We start from the raw sequence: 23779 nt of genomic DNA, 5'->3' as shown, positions 1-23779 counted from the left end.
ATCCTGCGGGAACAGATTTAACCAAAAATGTGAAATACTTTGTGTTACAGTTGTAATTCCTCCTCATTCCAGTTAACAAGAACTTCACAATGAAATGCTTAAGTGACTTTTTAAACACAAAATATAGCTATTTATTTGACTTACCAATACAGTAGCTGCTTTCTGGTGAGTCAGGTGATTTAGTCCTCTTTAGTCCTAGATGTGCACAAATAGACATGAATATAAACTGCCATGTAGAAACATCAAACATGTAATATGGGCAGGGTTTGAAGTAGAGCTATTATGTTTAGTTCATTAATCTTTAAGTTGATTGAAAGAAAATTAATCAGCAATTATATTTTGATAATTGATAGTTGTTTCAATGTTTTGTTTTGTTTGTTTTTTTAAAGAAAACTGCCAAAAATGTGCTGGTTCCAGCTTCTCAAATATGCAGATTTTCTGCTTTTCTCTATCTGATATCACTGTGAGTTGAACATCTTTTGATTTGGGACTGTTAGTCAGACCAAACAAGACATTTGAAGAAGTTACCTTGGGCTTCTTCAAATGACACTAGAACTCTAATTTTTGTATAAATTTTGTTTAATTTTTTTATAAACCAAACAATGAATTCATTAATCTAGAAAATGATTGCTAGTTGCAGCCCAAGTTTAAAGTTATTAGCAATTTAATTTATTTGGTCTTCAAAATAGATGTGAAACTGAAAATGTTTGCCTGCAACAACTGAAGAACTGAAATCCCTCATCTATAAATGTTTCAAGTTAATGGCCAGTATCCACTTCAGATGAGGCAACCAGTCACTGGAGTAGTAGCGCTGGGGGAACCCTCGAGTACATGGCTAATAAAATTAAACATTGAAGCACCATCACTATTTCAGCATACATCATACTGAGATTTCTTTGAAGCTCAAGGAACCTCAGCGCTCACGTTGAGCCTAGGAGGAAACATAAATGACAACAGATATAAGTTAACTTAAAATATATGAAGGATTTACTATACAAACATACAGTATGTTCAATAGTAACACAGTTCAGTATTTACCGGTTCAGTCAAGCTGTTTATATCCAAAACCAAACTATTTAGCTGAATTATTCCTGGTTAAAAAAAAATGTTTTGACTATTTGAGTATCACATATATAAATTCTTAAGATCAGAAGAGGAAAGTAGTTCTAGGATTGTTTTATGTGAATAGTTTTTAGAGGCTCAGAAAAAGTGGGTGAGACCACATCATTTAGTCCTCATTACACTTTGTATTTTTTCCATAGTTGTCATTTGTTTATTTAGCCAGTTTAACATCTAGTATTGTATTGTTGTCACATAATATCCTCGGTTTTGTTGTATTTAGCGTTGTTTTGTTACATTTACATCTGCATTTATGATTTAATCAAGACAGACAAGTATTTAAAGTCATTTATTGTTTATTGATTTGAGTTTCTTGAGTTACAGATTAGCTTGGGTTGTAACTTACAATACTCATCATGCTTTCAGGAGACAAAAGGGGAGGCACTGAAAGCACTTCCTGATTTTAAGCTCTCGCTGACATCACCAGTGATGCCATGGGTTAGACCAAGTTATTTTATCAATTTTATTTTATTTAGTTAAATGTTTAGTTTTGTATTTATGTTGGTAAGGACTATGCTGTGGTTGATGTGTGTGTAAACAATGTTAACTGATATGTCAACCTGTCATATACCAGTTGTTGGTATAAGGGAAGGGACCCCCTGCTAGAAATATGGTTCTGCCTATATAGACTGGAGGGCCTATTTAATGGGAGAGTTGTTGGTTTGAGAAAGAGCAGAAATGAAAAATGATGTCAGTATGTCAGTGATAAGATAAGTTTTAGTTGCTTGATTTCATTTCCTTTTTGGAGAAACTTATTTTTGGATAAACTGGTCAGAATTCATCACCCTTTTTGGTCAGTCTGTCTCTTATCACCTTACTTGACACTTGGCAATGTTTCCTCACAGGTAAAACTTTATTTTACAATAAAACAGCAAACAATTGTAAAAGGCCAGAAAGTGTTGCAGATATATATTTCTTTTAGAAACTTTGTTTAAATGCCAAAACATGCATCTTCTTCAGGAGATGTATGCTATTACTTTTCTTTTTTCTAGTATACTACAGTGATTTTATCTCATTTAAAAAAATATATTTAATTTTATAATGACAGTCTATGGGAGGAAATGATCTATCTCAGTTTGAAAGTTGGAATCTCAACTGTGCTAAAGTGGACAGGTGTCCCATGTGGAAATGCTTAACATATTAAAACATAGCACCAATAGCGCCACCATATGGTCAGTTATTATGTTTTACATTTGGGCTAATAGTAAAACCATGTTTGCAGAGTGTGTTCCTTGGATGAAGTTGATTTGACTGATATAGGCCACACCCATTTTTGCCAATAGGATCTTTCCACCTTTTGGGTTTTTTTGGTGAACACATTTTTTTGCTTCTTCTGGCACATATTTCCTCTAATCTTCACCAAACTTAGTACATACCATATTTAGATGACCTCAAACAAAGTTTATGAGTTTGTTTTTGGGTAACACTTACCATTTCTCTGTAATTGGTTACCAAAATTTTGAAGACATGGCCTGATGCACTTGATGGGCCATAACTCGTCAATGCTAAATTTGATAGCAACCAAATTTGGATTGTTATTCTTACAGCTGCACTGCACAAGTGTGTAACTTCTGATACAATTCTGCCCACAGGGGCGCTACAGTAACAATATAATATGATATTCTACAATTCTTTTGCCTATAATGAAATTAAACTTGGTACACAAGTTCTCATTAGAATGTGCAGACATATTGAAGCAGGGCACCAATAGCGCCACCTTGTGGCCATTAATAAAACACCACCATGCTACTTATTAACTGCCATATCTCTTAAATATAATAGGTAGGTGACACTACAAGATTTAAAAAATTGTTGCTGGAGCAGCAGCTTACAGCAGCAGCAGCAGCAGCAGCTCTCTACAACTGTAAAATGTTGGCAAAGGTCTGCTTGGACCAAATCAATAGGTGAGTTCCTTTTTTCTTTGCTTGGTAGCATGGGCAAAATACAAAACATTTAAACTCAATCAATTTGAATTGTGCTATATGCCCTTTCTTCTGTCATGATAATGATTTGCTAATATGCCATCTGATCACAACAAACAAAATAAGCTAGTTTACTTGTATATATTTTTATATTAAGCCTGAGATCTATCTTTCTGACTTATTAACCAACCTTGATGATTTGGAGTTTTTGCTCAAATTGTTTTCTTGGAATGAATTTTATTCCGTTTAAATGCGAAAAGCAATGGACTTCAATTAAGTTTTGAAATCAGTCTTGCAACTAGCTACATCTGTACTGTTGCTAAAATAATGTCTTGTTGCAGTGACAAGTCACCTTTCCTGAGGGTGGAGCACGACTTGTGATTGTGATGCTCCAAATTACATGGTGAGTTTCAGTTTACTTAGTCTTATATGCCAACGTCTCCAAATGACTTAATTGTATTTAGATGATGTCCCATTGCTGTCTGTGTAGTAGTGTGTACAACTTTGTAACTGATGAAATCGTTTTCTTTCATGCCTAAGTACTAGTGGATTTAGTACTACAGTATGAAACACATCAGCAATTTACAGCAATATCCCTAATTTACTCCTTTTAGGGATGCAACACTGAAGAATGGATGTTATATAAATTAAGCATTATTATTATTATTGTTTTTATTTTTAGTTAGGTTACAAGTTGCATTAGAGGAGCATGTTAATACTTTTGTAATGTTTTATGTCTTTAGTTGTGTTCGGACAGATTGCACTACTTGTTTAAGTACTTTTTAAATGACTGAAATTTAAGTTTAATTACGTGAATGAGCTCTGTGCTGTTTTTTTTTTTTTTTGTTGTTTTTTTTGATTACTTTCTAATTTTGTACAAATGTTTAGCATCTTCATTTAAAATGTTAAGAAAGTGAGACATGGTTTGAAAGAAACACCTTATATTTCCCATACAGAGTAACAGTTTTTGTAATCTAAACCTTAATTGATAGGGAGCACACTGTCCAGCTCATTGACTGCAATATAAACTACAGGTGGTCCCTCCTGTTTCTTAAACTTACAGATTGTCTCTTCCCTCAAACATTGTGTACAGATATGATATATCCTCATTCTCAGCTAATCCTGCTGCCACTAATGATGTACAAATCTCTGGGCTACAAGCTTTAGTTTTGGGCAAATCAATTTCTCCTCAACAAAATGGGAACTTTTTCATAACATGTCAGGGATAGTTGTCTGGCTCAGTGGTTTAAGCACTGTCTTCATGGTCAGCTTTCCTATGATGATGATCTGCTGATTGCTCTCTCTCTCTCTCTCTCTCTCTCTCTCTCTCTCTCTCTCTCTCTCCCTCTCTTTTAGCTGTAAATACATTCAAATCTTTGGTGGCTTCAGGTTTCATTCACAATTCAAAACTGACACACACACACACACACACACACACACACACACACACACACACACACACACACACACACACACACACACACACCGAAACAATACATAGAAAGACACACTACATACTGACATGTACAAACACACACAACCCCCCCTCCTTGTCACCTTGTCTCCTCTCTTCAAATTCAGTTGTTTAGAAGCAATGTTAGCTTATTTGAATATACTTCCCAGCATGCATTGCAGTGGTGTGAAAACTGTCTAGAAAACCTTTTGTCTGGACAATTTACATGATTGAGGCTATTATGTGTCTTTGTAAACATTGTGTTAGAAGAGTCAGATAGTTTTCTCTCTGATCAACATTAAAACCATTCAAACCATGATGAATACAGATATGCATGTTACTCACTTGCTGCACACTGTTATATTTCTGATTTTTATACAGCCTCACCTGTAAGTAGCTCTACAATATTGAGAAATAGCTGCAGCAGATGGCAGTAGCTGCAGTTATCAGCTAGCAGCAATCACATGCATTTTCCTCAGGAAAAGCACATTCTAGTTACTTGAGATTCATATAGCAATCTGTCAGGACCAGAATAAGTAATTCTTCTTTTTCTTTGGCACACTCTATTATATTTTCTGTGGAACGCCATTGTTTTGGAGAGGATTTTAAACATAACTAAAAGAAGATAATGTGTTTCACATACTGCAGGATTTGTTAAAAAACAAAAAGGTAACACATATTTAGAAATCAGAACTGTCATGTTAACCCTTCTTGTCTTGTTTGAAAGTAAAGTCCTAATTGAATTCATAAATAAACTATGTGTGGAAAAAAATATAAGCATAACACAAATAACAATAATATTTTTTCCCTAAGACAAATGTCTATAAATCATTAAGTAACCAGACTTTAATCAGTGATTCAAGGTGATTCAACACTTTATTATATATTTTAGATTTTAAAAAAATTCAAATTTCTCAACAGTATTATACAGAGTTTAAATAGTGTCATGACTTATAATATAACAAGTGCATCGGATGCATGCTCAGATGAATGGGTTTTGAATTCTAATGCCTTTCTACATTTTATTCAAAATCCTTCTCATTGTTCATGCATTTGTAAACACCTGATAGAGAAACAACAACAACGTGCAGAAGGTTGACATACTGGTTTTTGCTGGGAGCAAACAAACTTCAAGAATCCTTAGTATTACAACAGTGGCACCCTGATGCCAATTAGCTTTGTGAGACAATTAGAAAATATGTAAATGTTCTGAATTAATTAATCCAGTGACACAGTTACACTAATTAGCTGGTAATCCCTGACTCCTATTCCTCCATATTTAAGACAAACCCCCCTCAGTCCAGATATGGGGACAGCAGAAACCAAATAGTGAAATCTGTAGAAATAATTATGACTTTAAATGGATGATTTTTTTTTTTCAAACTAGATCTGACTAATTAGTGGTGGCATTTTTATATGTCAGTACAGATGAGCATTGACAGATTTAGTCTTCTAGGACGGAGGCAAACCAACAAGGAACTTGTTGATGTTAATCAAAAATATATATACTTTAATTTACAGTACTAATTAAGAGAGGTAATAATTATAGTGAACACATTTCTCTAGTGGTCTGTAAATGACTTTAAAAAGATAGAAATACAATTCAATGCCACATGTTGGAACCAGACTGAAGAGCTGAACAGCTGATGAAGTTTTCAGACTCGAACGAATGAACAAACTGTCAGATGACTACAGCTGCTTTCCACATCTGTGTTTTTTGCCTCAGTTGCTTATTGTCACTTTACTTGTAGTGACATCTGCACACAAGGGACACCCCAAGTATTTATTAGTTACAAGGAGTAAAACGCAGTGTGTGAAAACAGTGATATAACTGTCAAGTCTCAACTTACTCAAGTGACATCACTCCGGTATCTTATCTCAGACTTGAAGACGACATATTTTTAGCAGAAAACATTATAAACACATTATAAACTAAAAAGATGTGGGTCTTTACCAGGTAAAGATGATCTAACAAAAGATTGCATTATGGGAAATGTAGGACTCAGTGTTTTTAGAGCTTCACCCATATTAGGGTCTAAAAAGTAAGTCTATTTCTGCCTTTGCTGGTTATATTTTGACCGTTATTTCATGAATATGCATGAATAAATATATTTTTATGAAGTGTCAATGGTGCCCAGTTCACATGGGCTTACAAGACATTACTTATGTTACCTACAGAAGGAAGATAAAACAAAAGGAAGGCAAGCAAACGGTATTGTGCACATACTGTATGTGTCAAACACTACATTAATCATGTCAAGCAGGCTGGGATTTTCACAAAAAGCTTAACTGTAAGATCATGATAAAATTGATATTCTCATTATTATTTATCAACCTGTTTCTTGCAATTCCCCAATTTTATGGAAGTACAATACTAAATTGCTGGATTACTTGAGTCCCAGAACCTCACTGTGTTGAATCCTGTGCTTCACTGAACTGCTACATTACTGGATCATTCTGGAGCAAGTCTGTGGTTAACACTTGTAGTGTGTTTATGTTTTACTGGTTCACTGTCAGTCTTGCCTGCACTAAATGTCCTTGTTTGCACTGAGTTTGTCGATCCTGTATTGTGTAACTGTCTTAAAATCTGTCAACACAAATTAATGAAGGCTGTTTCCTTCTACGTTCATTGTACTCCGTGAACAAAGCAATTCTGGTGCTGAAATGTAAGATTTGAGAAACAGTACGTGCACCCAGGGGTTTAGGAGGGGCATGTTGACAAGATACAGAAACAAAAATGCCTGCAAAAAAAAAAAAAAAAAAGATGGCTTGTGCTTGAAATGCTGCAAAATACTAGGAGCATTTTGAGAGTGCAGCCTAGTTTTAAACTTGATTCTGAAATATTGAAATACTGTCAAAATACAAGGACTCTTCTTGCACAACACAGTTAAACAGCACTTTCACTTATTTGTGCGTGACTCATCAATCAGCATCTCCCTGATTTGCTTTCACGGCAAACAGACCTAAAATTGCTAATAACGTGGAAGCTGCCATGATGATTGAATGCCAAATTGAGAGATAATAACTGCTTCTGTAGCTTTTTATCAAATGTCAAATTATGTGTTAGTTACTGAGCTTTAGAGTTGTTGGTAGGTGGATTTCTTCACCTTTGGACAGAACTAGGCTTCTACTTTCTCCTTGTTTCCAGTGTTTATGCTAAGCTAAGATAACCATCTGCCGGCTGTAGCTTCATACTCAGCGGACATTTATAAGAATATCAGATGACCATGCTGCTGAGTGTATCAGCACCATAAACCATAAAACAGACACTCAGCGGTTCAGATATAATAATGATACAGAGAACAGATGTCACATAGAACTATTGCTTTGAGTTGAGATATTTATCTAATTCTCAACTGAGTGTGAATTGCAAAAAGAAAATGTGAATGTGTGAGTTTATGTGAAGCCGTTATTACAGAGAGATAATTATCCGAATGGGCTGTGGGAATTATAGCCATATTTACATCCCTGAAGCCAATATATAATATTTCCCTCTACTACCCCTGCTTGCAGTAAGCCTGCAGGCAACTCCAATAAACAATGAAAATAACCTAGAGGGAAAGATCATGCCACAAATCCAAATCAGTTAATACATTTAAGGATATTCATATTTCACCACTATGCAAAAATTAAAGCATTAAAGAATTAAAATTCACATGCCAAACAGCAAACAAAAAAAACAAACAAAAAAGCTGGCTAAATCCTTCAGACATCAACAGCCAGCAGCATAATGTTTGTTGACCAAGCACACAGACACTGACTGAACAGAGCCAAGACATCAACTCACAAGGAGAATGTTAGCACAAGCAGCCAGCACTTACCTTGTAAAGCGGTGATAGCATCTCAGTGGTACCAAACTGCCACAGCAGGGACAGGAAAACTGTCCTTCCAGCTTGAAGTGTGCCTTTACAACAAATCAAGACAATAATTATTCCTCCACAGAACCTTCTAGAATCTTCCTTGGACTGTTGACAAGCATTCTAATTCTAGAATTATTTCTTCTTAACTTTAAGTTATTGAATCATAATGAGAATTCTACTGACTGAAATGAATGTGTCACGCTCACTGTAAAAAAAACTCATATATCAAAGTGTTTTAACATACAAAAAAATGATTTTAAATGTCAAGGGAAATATTACATCAGCTGGGAGGAGGTGGTATCTGTTTATGAGCTGGAGAATATGGTAAATAGCACTTTATATGAGCAAATGATATTTTTGAAATAGTGCTGCAAGCTGAGTCAGTGTAGCACGGTGTTTCATTTCCAATTCTGTCTTATATTGGATCAAATGACAATAAAGGAAGGACTGGGGTGATGAAACTATGGACTTCTGGTTGTTTTCAGGATCCAAACCTGAGCTACTAGTTAGTCTAAGAAAGAAGTCAACCGCCTCCCTAAATTAGATGTGTCACTACTGACTTCATATTAAGCCTACCGACAGAAAGGCAAAGCAAAAAAGCTCAGACACAGAAAATAGGACAGTATACGCTCATTGTATACTTTCTGACAAGGGATCAATTTCAAGCATCTGACTCACCCCAAAGGTCCAGGGTCTCTGATTGCAGCAAATTACAGATTAAAGGGCCCTCCATACTGTTACACAAGTGCTCCTGACGCACTGGCTGGTGTCTGAGATGATATGTGATCCACGGCGCACAGAGTTGGGTCGGGGTGTGTGTGAGAATGTGTGTGTTTTGGGGAGGGGGGTAGGGGAGGGGGGCCTCTATTCCTTCCCTGTATTGTTTATTTGTCACTGAGCAAGGTGACAGGAGGATTGGGTGAAGGCAGCTAAGGCACATGAAAAGGAAGAAATCAACTTGCTCTGACAGCAAACCGTATATTCATGTGTTCTACTGAAAACAAAGATGTTAACAGATTTGGAAAGCTATGACAACCTCATAGTGCAAATTCAAAGAGCCTCCTGGCTGCAGTGGATCAATATTAGATGAGTTATTGTAATGCTAAGCCACAGTTCCTCATTTTCGCACTTGAAAATACTAATGTCATTTTAAAGAAATATGAAGCTTCAGGTTGTTTTACCTTGGCCAGTCCCTAGGTGCAGTAGATGGATAGTTCCTCTCAGGGTTTACTGGCATATGACCTTGAGTGCTTTATTAATTTCCTTATTTTTTTAGGACAATACCTCAGGCTATTCACCTAAGAGATGAGTCAAGGGATCACTTGAGGCTTAAGATCTGAAATGAGACAATTTCCAGTTAAAAAGACTTCAATAGTTCATTAACTGTTTCAATTAAAATTCTTATTGAAGAATAATTAAATTAAAATGATCCAATTAGCTGTATTGTTTTATATGTAAGTTACACTTTTTCAATTATTCAAAGGATAGTCATTATTTAAGGCATTTAGTGACATGAGTCTGCTTCAAATCCAATCAGGGCAGAAATATTTTAACTTTAAAAATTGAAAAAAGAAAAAAAAAACATCTTTCCACTAAATCTAATGTATTTAATGGCAAGTAACAAAAGCGGTGCTTTAAAAAGATAAATGCAAAAGAGATTATTGTGCAGAATAATTCTACTGTGAAGTTTGGATGCTTTGAAAAGTGCTTTACACTAACTGGCATTTAACCACTTCAATTAAAGTATTCATGAGGATGATAAATTCATCTGGAACAATTAGATTCTCCCTGGAGAGTATAAATTGAGGACTGGGTTCATTTTAAGATAAAACACATGTGGATTCATAAGTGACCAAAGATTCACAATTCATGCACCACCGCATTGTGTTTTGAAAAGCACTGCGCTCAATGTGTCATCTTTGGAAAGTGTGAATAAGACTGAATATATTTCATCTGGATTGTGTTCATCAAAAATGGTTGAATAAAGAAGCTGTATCCAGAAAAGGCTTACAGAGTATCATTTACGTAATCTTGTATTATCTACCCGGATATACTTTAAATTGGGAGATATCAGTAGCAACACAGAGGGAAAGAGCAATTTAAAGACTTATTTATTCCTTTGAAAATAGATAGTAAAGCACGTGTGGGTCAAATTGCTTGTGTGAGGAATCATAAATAAACACGAGCTGGGAGACAAAGTAATGACTGATGATGATGTTGACAGCAACACATAGCCTTTCATTAGTAATCTGGCCATTCTTCTTATGTTACTCTGACAAAAAATGTCTTTGGAGAAAAGAAAACAAGAGCTCTATTCTGTCATTTACAGCAGCTTGAAATTCTAGTAACATATGTAACAGGCTCCTACAGTATTCCCAGTCTTGGCAAGTTCACAGCACCACAAGGGGTCAGAGCAATTTATTAAGATGATTGCTGTACAATAAGGACACCTCTGCCCCCAGTATTATGTGCAACACCTAAAAATCAGCTGGACATTTCAGGGGAGATGATGAAAGACTGTGTGTGTCAATAACAAGTTAAAATAATTAATCAAGAAGACTTTTGATTGAGAGGGGTGTTAGTGACAAAGAATCAAAACTTAATCAATTAAAGAAGAAATGTGTCGGTTATTTGGGACTACAATATAAAGTTACATACAGCTGGAAGACACAGATAAGCTACTGTATGAGAAAAATGAGAAGTACTATAATATAAAGTGCTCGCATAATGATAAAAACTGTAAGGCAAAATTGTTTAACTTAATGTGAAGATTCTTTTCAGAAGATGCTTTTTCAATAATATTTTAAAACTAGACACACAATATTCTTGAATAATGTGTTGAAGGAGTCATTGCTCATTGCTTGATATATGATAGTACGTTGGATTGAGTTTGTTCTATTCCTGGGAGATATAAACTGCCCTCCTGCTGCATATCTAATAAATTATTATGTGTATCAATTCAAAAAGTTGACATTTTGTACAAAATATATGTTTTTTTTTTAACCGTCAAGCCAGGAGAGTCTTTCATGCATAACAACATTTATCTATAATTGACAGTGAAGAACTATGCAAGCTTATCTGCAGAGGTAGCAGCCCATACTGCTGGACAGTAATCAACATGGAATAAAACCAAGGTTTGAGTCATTTTATTGCTTATCTCAAAGATTTTGAAAACCTCTTTACAGCAAGACCATTTTCCAAGACCATTTTAGTGGGTATTTAAGGCTGTAATTCACTGTGAAATTATTACATTTAAAGTTTACGCATTTGTGAACCCAGTCCCCAATTTATAAAATTAAGTCAGAGAAAAGACTAAATTGATCAATTTAAGGTTTCTTCTTAATAAATACATATTTATGCAAGGGAATAAGTGTCCAAATGAACAGAAAAAGACAACTTGTTATCCAATAAAACAACACTGCAGATTACCAGTAGTGAAAAGTAATTAAGTACTATACCCAAGTACAATTTTTAGGTACTTGTACTTTATACTTCTAGTCCACTACATTTCAGATGTCTATTAGCACTTCTACCAAAGAGACATTTCCCCAGTAAACATCTCAGGTAGCGCCGTTTAAATAATTATGTCACAAAAAGAAAAGATTAGAGAAAAGTAAATGAATACAACTTTGTGTAGCAGAGCATTGTTGTTCCTTCTTTCCTACCCCATAAATCATCTCACAACCCCTCATTTTTATTGCATGACCTCTAGGTTGGGAACCACAGGACTAAACTACCACAAGGTCCATTTTTCTGCAGAATAAGTACTCATGCTTCTAATACTTTCGGTACATTTTGCTGTTCATTCTTCTGTACTTTTGATTGTAATGGGGGATTTTTTGCATACTTGTATTTGTGCTCTCAAAATACTTGTTCCACCACTGGAGATTAAACTACAACCATAATCACACTGAATCACAAAACTTATATTTTCTGCTGTATTAGATTGCTGAATTTTGCATATGCAGGTAAGCAAACACACTGTCAAAGTAACATGGTGTACTGCAGAGTATGGTCTGTATCTAAGGTCATTGTCACATTGAGTCAACCTTAAAAAATATACTTTTTGAGTTGTGAGCATCACTCATGTGCAGGATTCACAGCTCTCAGTGTACTCTGCCAACAGCCGATCAAAGAGGACACAGCACCTCCATCTTCACCATTTATCAAATCACTCCGTCTTTTCCTTCATCTACTGGGCCAGTGCTGCTTGCCTCAGCACATCGCAGCCTAACACCTTGCCCGTCTGAACCTACCCCTGCCTCACCAGCTACTGGCACACACCGATGCTGTAATTAGGTGTGAGTGGTACAGTGCAGACAGATATCATTAGCTTTCAGGGGCAGATGACAGTATCAACCTTGTCTGTAGTATAGAGGAAGAAGTTTAGACTTTTATCTTCTACAACATATTTTACCTGTCATGTTTTTTACTGACACCATAGAAACTCTGTTGTTTGGATAACCTCTCGATGTAAAGGGCAAAATGCAGGCTTTGCTACTGCAGCAAAAAATATATTATTAATCATAAATAAATAAAGACGAAAATGTTGTACCCACTGAACATCAAGGAGGTGTGGTGCTACAATTCTATATTATATATTCCACACACATGAACCATTGAACTCTCATGACACTGCTTCAGCAAAGCAGTGTCATGAGAGTGAGAGGGTTTTACCATGTACAACATGGTTAGATTCTCATCATGGGTTCATATGAGGAAACAGAATGAAACCCTTGTGCTTCTCTGTGTTTAATCACTCATTGCACTATTACTGCAAACCAGGCACCCTGCAGGCCCATGCCGAAGAGCTGCTGAATTTATGTGGCAGGTTTACTAGCAAAGTCCCTGATCTCAGACCACATCACATTTTTCCTCTCTGGTCATTTTCCAGGACCTACGACGCAAAGTTATAGTTGCTGACAGCATTAAATTCTGGGAGTAATAGGAATAATTGATGATGGCTATTTATGGTGATCAGACCAGTCCAGCAGGACAAGGTCAGAGATGTGATTTACAGTAATGTGCCCAGAAAGGAAAAGAAAAAGAGAAAAGATCCCTTTGCCTTGCACAGAGCAAGTGTGATGTTCACATTTCAGGTTTTCTTGAGTCTGAGCAAGGTGAGTCACAGCTGCTCGAAACAGGACACAGCATGATTTTCCCGGTGACAGAATTAAATGTTAAGCTTGATTAGAGCTTTTTTTTTCACAAACCAGGACTACACTGTATGGTATGAGTCCTTCCACTGTTTTCATGTAAGCCTACTACAGTGTACTTTTCATCAACTCTGGACACTAAACAGCTAAACAGCTGGAAGTGCAAGTATGTCATCTGTTTTAATAAGGAGCACTTTGCAGTGACACTTTAAGCAGGTTGCATTAATGCCTTCATGACCCTATAATTAGCAAGACACAATTTTGCAAAGCAGGTTATTCTGCAGTAACAGCAGAAGCGACTACTGAGCTGATTTGATTTTGTGCATCAGGATCACCTGTATGAGGGAGTTAAGGTAGTGTGGGGGGGGGGGGTTGAGGAGGGACTCTGGTGGGAAGGTTATATGGAGGGATAGGGGAGGGCACTACAGCTACTCACATGTTATCCTTGAGCAGGGGATGATGTGATGAAAGCCAAGTGCGCCTATACATGCGCGCAGCTGCATATTTCACGGTTAGTTGAGGAATCTACTTATACCCTTTGAGTAGGTGTTTCAAACAAATCCTGTGGATTAGGGGGAAGTGGGTGTTAGCACAAGCAATAGGTAGATAAACTATCATTGTACCCTCCACGGCTGCTGAAGTAAAGAGTGCTGTGACATGTACGCTGCAGTAGAGGTTGAAAAGCCAAGTGCATGCTGTGTATTTTAACCTTGGAACAACTGTATTGTAGGTTGTGCTGCGACAAACAGGCTGTTCTCTCTATAATGGTAATAAACAAGCATCCCATGGTGCTGTCCATGGTGCTGAAACCACAACTTTTGTACGGGTTCCCATTTGTTATCAGTTACTATAAGGACTTATAGTGTGAGTGTGATACTAAATACTATGATCAGGGCATTGCTCTGTATTGTTGCTCTATTATATTACAGGGCAGTTGAATGTCAGTGACCTTCACAGTAACTGTCTGACATTATAAAGTCTGGATCATCTGGATTATCCATCCCTGGTCTTCATGTAGCTACACGTCTGCTGTCTGGGAAGTTAATCAACATTAAATTGAATTAATTTTGTCTCCCAAAAAGAAAACATCTTTAGAACAGATTCTTAATTGACAAATTGTTTGCTTAACAGTCACAGAGTGTTCTCTTGTTCTCCTTGCAGGAAGCCACTGGCGCAGATGATGATTTCATTAAATTAACTATCCTGAGAGGATTTTCTCAGGACATTTTCACGGGACAAAGGAAAAAGTGTTGCAAGGGATATTCCAGATACAGCCCATAGAAGAGAAACTTGATTTCAAGTTATCCTGCCAACAAATGAGATTTGAATGAATTTGCGCGAAGATCTTGATTAATCACGCTGGCGGGAGATGGGAGAAATGCCAGGGGAGTTTTCATAGGTGAGATGGCTGCATGGCAGTATCGTTTATCATAAAGCAGCAGGATCCGTGTCTCCTCAAGCCACCTCTGATCACTGCAGAATGAGAGTAATTAATAAAGAGGGAATGTTTTCTGAGCAGCACGGACACTGGCAAGACAGAGACATTGTCTCCTTTCACACTGCACGCCTCTGAATAGCAAGCTGCGAAAAGCACGCCCCAAAACACACACACATACACACACACGTCTCCCACATGCTTAGAAAACGCAGTGTTTATTACTCGATTTGGACTCAGTTCCCCCTTCCGACCACTGTGGTTTATTCCAGCGCCTCTGTATCCTCAGTACGAGGTGTGTTCCTGCTGTCATCCACACTGAAGCCAGGCGGTTCAAACACTCTGACAGACCACCAAAGTGAATTTTGATGGAGAGACTAAGACCTAGCAGAGATCTTCTGGCGCCGGACTGATTGATGCCGAACTGTTAATGGGGTGAGTTGTTTCCCGATAAAGAATCGTTGCCGCCGAGTTTTCTTTCTTCTGGCAAGAATTAGCGTTTCTAAATGAAGATTCAAAAGTAAGGTTGTGTTTCTGAGAGGATGTGTAACAAGTGTCTTGGCTGATTATCAGGTGTGAACAGGAATCAGGTGCAGACAGGTGACCTCATGGGACAAGAGAGCACCACAGGGAATTCTGAATATGTAAATGCCAAAGTTATTATTGTGGGGAATATCATTTTTGCTCAATCTCTTAGATATTGCGGTTTCAATTATAAAGCACTTGTGCATGTTTTATTTATTTATTTATTTATTTTCCAGTGGAGCATGCTTTAAAAATCTTTTACACATTCATTGCACTGGTTTGAAAACGTGTTCCACCAAACCCAAGACCAAGTGCTCCTTTCAGCTGTAAATGTCAACCACTGAAGCCACTGAAGCCTCAGAGAAACTCTCCTTGGAGATAATTATGTGACAAATGATCGTATAACCGTTTCAGAATGAAGAGCTTCACACTATGCTATTCAGATTATAGCTGTTACAATAAGAAGGTTGTGATAGCATGTTTTTGCATAAAGATGAGATAAAACTGAGATGTCAGAAAACTTTTGCCTGAATCTGCAGCTCACAGCCATTAACACCTTGTTCGAAATTGCTTTTTTTTTAATCAGCACACTGATTGCATAAAAGGGGACAGCAAATTAATAAATTATGAAGAGAAGAATTTGTAGGACAAATTACTTTTTTTCCTTTGAGCAAAGAAAACACATGCAAAACACATTCATCTAAGTTTGTGGCTAGCTATGAAATAATGAAACGTCTTGATTTCTGCAGCATCTGGTGCTTGTGAAGCTCAGAAAGGAATATGATTGCTAATTAATTTGCTCACTTTCAAATTATGGGGAAATATATGTGGTCTGGAAATATGTCCTTGCTGCAGCTCTGTCAGGAGTATGAAAAGTGTTCACTCTTCACCTCTGTCTTAATACTAGCAATAAAATGTAAAAAAAAAAAAAAAAAAAGCACAGACCTTATGATACGTAATGAGATGTTAATCATGCTCTGTCCCCATTTAATTCCTAACAGTTAACTAAAATCCCCACAAGGCTCATGAGCAAATACGCCCAGTGAACCAGCTGTCTGTTGCAAGTCTAAAGACACTGACTGACCTGAATTGACACTTTACCCGCACAGCTGTCTAAAAAAACAGTGTCAAATGTATTCAGTTATTATCATTTCACACTAGGGACCGTGATTGCTGTCCTCCTGTCGATCAGTGTCTCCCTCCATGCTCCTCTCACATATGCATATATACATTTGCATGTGTTTCTCTTTCTTTCACAGAGTGAATGGCAGCCGCTGTTTGAAACACCTGGTCTGTGATGTCAGCACAGAAATTGTAAGATTGCTTTGCTGAATGCCGCATGTTTGATTGCCTGTTTTCTTCATAACTGTTGTTCAATTTCATGGCTATTAGGCTAGTTAATAGGTGCGGGGAGAAGAGAGAGCAGAGGGCCTATTGGTGTGCTTGGTTGGACCCTTTGATTAGAGGGCATGGTTTGTGATGCTAAGAGACAGTGTCACATGTCACAGAAATACACTGCTTGACAGCGACATGGCTCATACTGTTATTACCCATCGGGCTTTATTGATGAGGCAAGTGATTGATAACAAGCAGATCAATCTGACAGTGGGTATAAAAACATAAATAAATGAAGCATTTCATGAGGAACCTTGTGGTATATTTTTGTGTGTTTTTTCCTGCACAAAAACCAACATGTCCTTGGAAATTCAAGAAATGTCTGATTTTTTTTTGAAGATTTATTCATCAGATTAATGTAATACAGCCCAAAGTAATGCTATTAGAGGCCACACAGGCATAAGAATATGATCCTATTGATTAAATTCTGTGATTTCGAGCACACCCAATTAGGGCCAATTATTTAATCCAAATTATATGCATCAGCCACACTCATTATGGATGCTTGCACTGTGAAAGAGGTCTGGGAAAAACCTGAGCGAGTCATCCATTACCCCTCATGACAGTGTCACAGGAAAAGCCATGCAAAATGAATGATTAGATTTGATATTCAAGATTACAGGTAAAACTCCACTTTAAAGGTCTGGTGTGGGAGATAGAATGGGTCAAGGTAAGAAACTGTAATCTGTATTTTTAAGAAGCCTGGGAGGATTGTAAGAGCCTGGTGTAGGTCGTAGGAATAGCAGGATGAGTAGTTTAAACTGCATTTATAAATAAGAAATTTTGATTAACGATTATAATGATTGTCTTATGAGATTGTTAAATGAGGCAGATCTGAATATGTTTCCCAAAACATGATGCATTAAATCATTATTGCTCCCAGTGTTGCTGCTAAACAGATGTGTTTTAGTTATCATAACAATGAATTCTGGGCAAATATTATGAGTTTCTAATGTTACTCAAATGCTTTTGCATACTTTTCATTTAAAGTTTATTGTTAATATAGCCACCGTTGAAAGAAAATTGTGCCTGAAATCATATAATAGATGATTGATAAATGAGTATCTATTCTGAGTCTATTCATTTATACTACATATATCAGCTATATATTGTGAACTTCACAACATCCAGCTGAAAGACAGTAGAGGTGGTTGGTGACATGAGATTCATTATTTCTGCACTGTTGACCACTGAACAGTGAAGGCTTTGCAACTTCCTGTGCGTTTCCTGTGAATGTATTGATAGAACTGGCATGTTTGCAAAGCTTTTCTTTTGTGATTCTGAAATGGAGACAATCACATGCTAATACAGAGTATTTCTTCGACAGACACTCATATTTAAGGTGACAATTGATGCTGCTCTCTGCAACCACTTAAAACACGTAACTCTGCAGTGATTAACAGAGGGATCTCTTCATTGGATACAAAGTGAAATATTCCCAAATTACTGTACAACAAAGACTCAATTTAAAACTCTTCATTTTGCAATAGAAGCCTGACTTTAATGCAATTCAAAGGGCAGCAGTGGGATGATGAAACTGAATATTTATGGTCTTTTCCAGTCTCAGAGATGTCCCAGAGTACTTTCAAGCCTTTTAAACGGCAGATGAAATTGCACTTGAAAGTTGTAGGCAGGTTTCTTGCCAGCTGAAATGAGAAACTTAAGTACTTTTCACGATTGTGAGCAAATCACTAAACTACCTCTCTTGTGAATGACCCAGTGATGTCACACTAACTGTGCAAAACATAGTAAAAGCTTGTATTCAGTGTGAGAATCTTTTATTTCATATTGTTAAATTTCTGCTGTAGTATTGATTAAAAAGGCAGTAAGAGACTTAGATGTATTAGTCACATTAAAATGTTTCTCTTCCTTATCTCTCCCTACGGCAGAATGTGTCCTCCCTCTGCAGAAACTGCCTCAGAATCGTCTTGACCTTTGGCTGCAGGGCGGTGAGCAGCTACCATGACTTACCCCAACACTAGCATACTGACTGCAGCCAACTTCAGTGGAACTTTAGACAACCATGACTCAGGGGGAAACATCTATCGCCCCTTCTCTGTTTTCAGTGTGCTCACTCTTACTTTGCTGGCGATGCTGGTGGCGGCCACCTTCGTGTGGAACTTGCTGGTGTTGGTGACCATTCTGAGAGTGAGGACATTCCACCGAGTGCCACACAACCTGGTAGCTTCCATGGCCATCTCCGACGTGATGGTGGCCGCACTGGTCATGCCGCTCAGCCTCGTCCATGAGTTGAACGGCAGGCTGTGGAAACTGGGCCGTGTGCTGTGCCAGGTGTGGATCTCCTTCGATGTGCTCTGCTGCACTGCCAGCATCTGGAACGTGACAGCCATCGCACTGGACCGCTACTGGTCCATCACCAGGCACCTGGAGTACACGCTCAAGACGCGCAAAAAGATTTCCAATGTGATGATCGCCCTGACGTGGCTGCTGTCCTCCATCATCTCCCTGTCACCTCTCTTTGGCTGGGGAGAAACCTACTCAGAGGGGATGAAGTGCCAGGTGAGCCAGGAGCCATCGTATACGATCTTCTCCACCTTTGGAGCATTTTACCTCCCCCTTTGTGTGGTGCTGTTTGTCTATTGGAAGATCTACAAGGCGGCCAAGTTCCGGATTGGCTCTCGCAAGAACAACACCATCACACCCATGGCTGAGGTGATCATTAATATTCTTTACTTTAAATCCATTTTTTCAATATAACCTTTTGTCCTTAAAAGTCACAATATCATTATCCCCCCCCCCCCCCCCCCTTTATCAAATCATAATTATTTATCTCCCTGCAACTGGCTGATGTCACAACAAATATTGGTTGCTGTGCAATTACTTATTATTTTGGCTGATGAGGTTATCAACAGTAATCAGGGAAACATAAGCATCCGATGTATGAGCAATGAGCATACGGACAAATAATTGAAGCAATCCTGCTCATCACCACAAGCTTGTTAATGTGTGTAGGCAGAAGGTTATTCCACTAGAAGGCTATAAATGTCACCTTCAGTGTTTTTAATGGGCTAGTGCACCTTCCTGGCTTTGGCGTTTCTCTAATAAGCAGACATAAAGGTCTATTCTGCAAGCTTTAGTTTGATTTTTAATCAGGAAAGCAAATTTTCCTCATGAATATTGTGTCAGCACCCATTTTTCACCTGCCCTGATGGTGGGAAATGACATTTGAACCCCCACCCCACCCCCCAAACACCTCAGAGATAGAGATTAAACTACTTTTATACATCTTAGAACAGACACCTTTTTCTTTCACCTGTAGAAGACTTCTGACAAAAATGACTCTACGTCTGAATATTCTGAGAACTTGGCAAATGTCCACAGAATGAAAAATGTTTCACAAAAAATATACGACAAGGGCTTTTTTTCTTTTCATTTACGTAAGTTATGCTCTTGAATATTTCACCCAAATCCTCATGATGCCCATTAGTTATGCATGCGTGACATCAGTTGGCCCAAAATTAGAAGCAAACGGTCAAGGAGGACTAATCGAATAAATTAGACCTGACTTTTATTTGCTTTCCTAGACTTTTATGTCAAGTTTCATTACTTAGGCAATCACTCTTGTAGCTATAGCAATTAAACAGAATATGTTTTATTAGTCATTTTGCTTTCCTCAGAAATACTAGCAGCTTATATTATACGTGTCTCATTACCCAGCCAAAGTTTATTTTCATCACTTCCCAGCGTACATCGAAGAGGCAAGGCACAGAGCCCTGTGAAGTGCGAGTTATGACGTGAACAGATGTGAATGTCCCCTGCATTCATCCATCAAAAACACCCACTCAAAGACATTAAGATGTAAACACAACAGAAATAGAATGTATTAATAGGTAGGATGCACCGTTTCTTGACCTAATTGCACAAATAATTCAACACGACCAAAATCCATGAAATAAAAATACAGAAAGTTTTTATGTCACTGAAAATATAAAAAAGACTGACTCTAAGGATTGACTCTAAAACAATGATATATTAACTTTTATCTCTCTCTTTAACACATAAAGTACCTGTACACTTTCCATTGTTATTTCAACACTGTATTTATTCATTTATGCCTTTTGAAGAATAACATAAATGATGACTTTGGTCCTGTTATTTGTTTAAACGCTCATATCAATCTTTTATAATCTTTTCATAGTGACCTCATGTGGCCATGTGAATAATGACTTTTCTCTTGTAGAAGCAAAGGTTTATGTAGTGTGATGTTGCAAATCTCTTAGAGAGGAGGTTGTGGTGGAAAACTGACTAAACAAAGTACGTGACTTTAACACCAGAGACTGCAGTTCACATCCTGTTTCTTACCAACTGTCAACTTTGGTTTATTTTAAACATGACCTTGATCTTTTCCTTACCTCAGTAGTTTTGGTTGTCTAAAGTCAGATCCAGGCATACACAAAAAACTACAATAGAAATGCACAAAAATAACTGAAACAAAACAAAGAGCATACATCCAAGTTAGCGATTCTGTGAGGCTAATGCTAATGTCAACATGTGCTAACATACTCACAATAACAATATTCACATGCTGATGTTTAGCAGGTGTAATATTTATATTCACCATCTTGGTTTAGCATGTAAGCATGCTAACATTTTCTAATCAGCACTGAACACAAAGCACAGCTGAGGCTGATGGGAATTTCAGTTTTGCAGGTATTTGGTCATAAACAGTATTTTGGACCTGATGACAGAGCTAGATCTAGCAAGCTCAGTTAGAGGATCACCAAAGTTATTAGAATTCATTCAAGTGGGACATGAATGTGTGATAGCAACCTATACAATAGTTATCAAGATATTTCACTCAGAACAAGAAATATGAACCTCTAGCCCCGTAGTGGCACTAAAATGTCAAACAAGTACACACAATAGAAATTTAGAAAAATAACAAAAAATAATGTACTGTATACTGCTTTATGTATGGGTTTGTTAACACTAGAAGAAGACAAGGCTGGCTGCTCAGCTCTCAGGTTGCCAGGAAGGATAAATATAATCAATGAATAATTGTTCTTAAGTGAGCCATTTAAGGTGATTTAAGTGATTGTACAAAGGAGGATCTGCAGGTGTAAGTGCCCATTTTAGCTATTGCACTATCTAGTATATAATGTTAAGGTGTCTTAAACCACCCATTGAATTTGAAACCTCTTTCCTGGCAGCACTATGCTTTTAACTTCTGGCCTCTGCTGTAAATGGATTTGCTTCATCCGTCTTATCAGTTACAGGCGCCTCTGACCCATATTGATTCAACTAAATTTAGTCCCTGCTATCCCAGTGCAGGTTCTTGTTTAAATGTTGAACAGAACACAACAGTTTAGAGTGCTGCGCGTCTTTCCTCTGACAGATTTAGAGGGATGGTTCATCTTTATACAAAAAGCTGGATAAACAAAAATAAAGTCAGCCCTGAGCTGTGCTAGGCAACAAATAAGAGAGGGGGAAGTCAACAGATTACTGTTGACATTTTCTTTTTCCTTTTTCCGGCTGCACAGTATGTTTGTGAAATGGAAAGTGGGCTGCTGGAAAATGCAGATTAAGACATGGCTCTGGCTTCATATGCGGTATTGTGTGTGTGTGTTTGTGTTTGTGCGTGTGTGTGAATACGCTGCTGTAGCTTGTTGATCCACCTGTTGATTCACACTTCTGTTCAGCAGCCTATAATCCATCTTTTGTTGAGCAGCCACAAAATTTTCACTTCAGTAATTGCTTTTTTCTTTAGCCTATATTATTAAAGATATTGCCTTTCTAATTATAATGCTAACCATGTCTAATTTATTGATGAATCAATAGAACAATTGATTTATTGTCTTTATTCTGTGATCGGCTGCCACCCAGGTAAAGGAGGAAACACAGCAGCCCCAGATGGTATTTACTGTGCGTCACGCCACTGTGACCTTCCAAACAGACGGGGACACATGGCGTGAGCAAAAGGAGAAAAAGGCGGCGCTGATGGTAGGCATTTTGATTGGCGTGTTTGTACTTTGTTGGATCCCCTTTTTCATCACAGAGCTCATCGTCCCACTGTGCTCCTGCGACATCCCCCCCATCTGGAAGAGCATCTTCCTGTGGCTGGGCTACTCCAACTCCTTCTTTAACCCTCTTATATACACCGCCTTTAATAAGAACTACAACAATGCCCTGAGGAACCTCTTCTCCCGGCAGCGCTGAGCCATTGGGCACACTCAGCAGACACACTATACCAGCACGCACTCCACAGCGTTACTCCTTCAGACAGAAAATAACTAACCTGTCTGTGTCCGTCATCATCCCCAGATGGATAATAACCAGACATTGCGTCTGAAAAACTGTCTTTAAAAAGGTGTAATTTTTATTTATGTTTTGTTTTTTTTTTATTGCCATGCTCACAGCTGGGCGAAGATGGGTGTTTGAGCCACTGAACCACTATAAAGAGAGGAATAAATTGTTTTTTTTGTGACAGTAGCAGACACAGTGCTGTCTAAATGTTGGTTTCTCTCTGTTGTTTCAGGCTTATTAAGGGGAAATGCATGTAAACTCTCTTGTAAACACTTTCATCATCATGTGTGAGGCTATTGGGAATCGTTTCAAAGTAGAACTGGAGGAAATTTTCAAGGAATACTTTTACAAGTGAACAAAACAAACCTCGTATATAATAAGCCAAGAACAAACCAGGGATTTGTCTCTGAACTACACAACAAAATGCTCATTATAGATAGGATTTCAGGCTACAGCAGGAATTTCATTATAGAAAAGAAGTGGCAAAGTGTTTGGGGACCTGCACCTTGGTTCATAGCTACTGTAGGTGCACATGAACTCATTGGCTTCACATACAATTTATTCATACATGGTTCTAGATAAATATACAGTCTCTCCTCTAATGTTGGCTATCTATACACCGATTCTCCTTGCACCTACACACTCCCATA

The 23779-nt window shown here is 37.7% G+C and overlaps 1 protein-coding gene across 2 annotated transcripts; it reads left to right on the top strand.

The window, feature by feature from the left end:
- The first annotated feature begins 15063 nt into the window (after nucleotides 1-15063).
- htr5ab (5-hydroxytryptamine (serotonin) receptor 5A, genome duplicate b) lies at nucleotides 15064-23769 on the top strand. Of its 2 annotated transcripts, XM_044340045.1 has the most exons (4): nucleotides 15064-15380; nucleotides 16730-16784; nucleotides 18755-19538; nucleotides 22710-23769. In XM_044340045.1, exons 3-4 carry the CDS (start codon nucleotides 18828-18830, stop codon nucleotides 23040-23042), a joined length of 1044 nt encoding a protein of 347 aa, XP_044195980.1. In that variant the 5' UTR covers nucleotides 15064-15380; nucleotides 16730-16784; nucleotides 18755-18827; the 3' UTR covers nucleotides 23043-23769. The 2 variants fall into 2 exon arrangements, with proteins under 2 accessions (XP_044195980.1, XP_044195979.1); XM_044340044.1 differs by lacking the exon at nucleotides 16730-16784.
- Nucleotides 23770-23779: the final 10 nt, after the last annotated feature.

This window comes from Thunnus albacares, chromosome 21, assembly GCF_914725855.1.
Source record: "Thunnus albacares chromosome 21, fThuAlb1.1, whole genome shotgun sequence".
NCBI lineage: Eukaryota > Metazoa > Chordata > Actinopteri > Scombriformes > Scombridae > Thunnus > Thunnus albacares.
Note: the sequence above shows the minus strand (reverse complement) of the source record. Positions and strands in the feature narration are given on the sequence as shown.

Coding starts and splice junctions, on each gene's coding strand:
- htr5ab (XM_044340044.1), top strand. CDS start 18,828: ATGACTTACCCCAACACTAGCATACTGACTGCAGCCAACTTCAGTGGA. Junction 19,539..22,709: donor CCATCACACCCATGGCTGAG/GTGATCATTAAT, acceptor GCTGCCACCCAG/GTAAAGGAGGAAACACAGCA.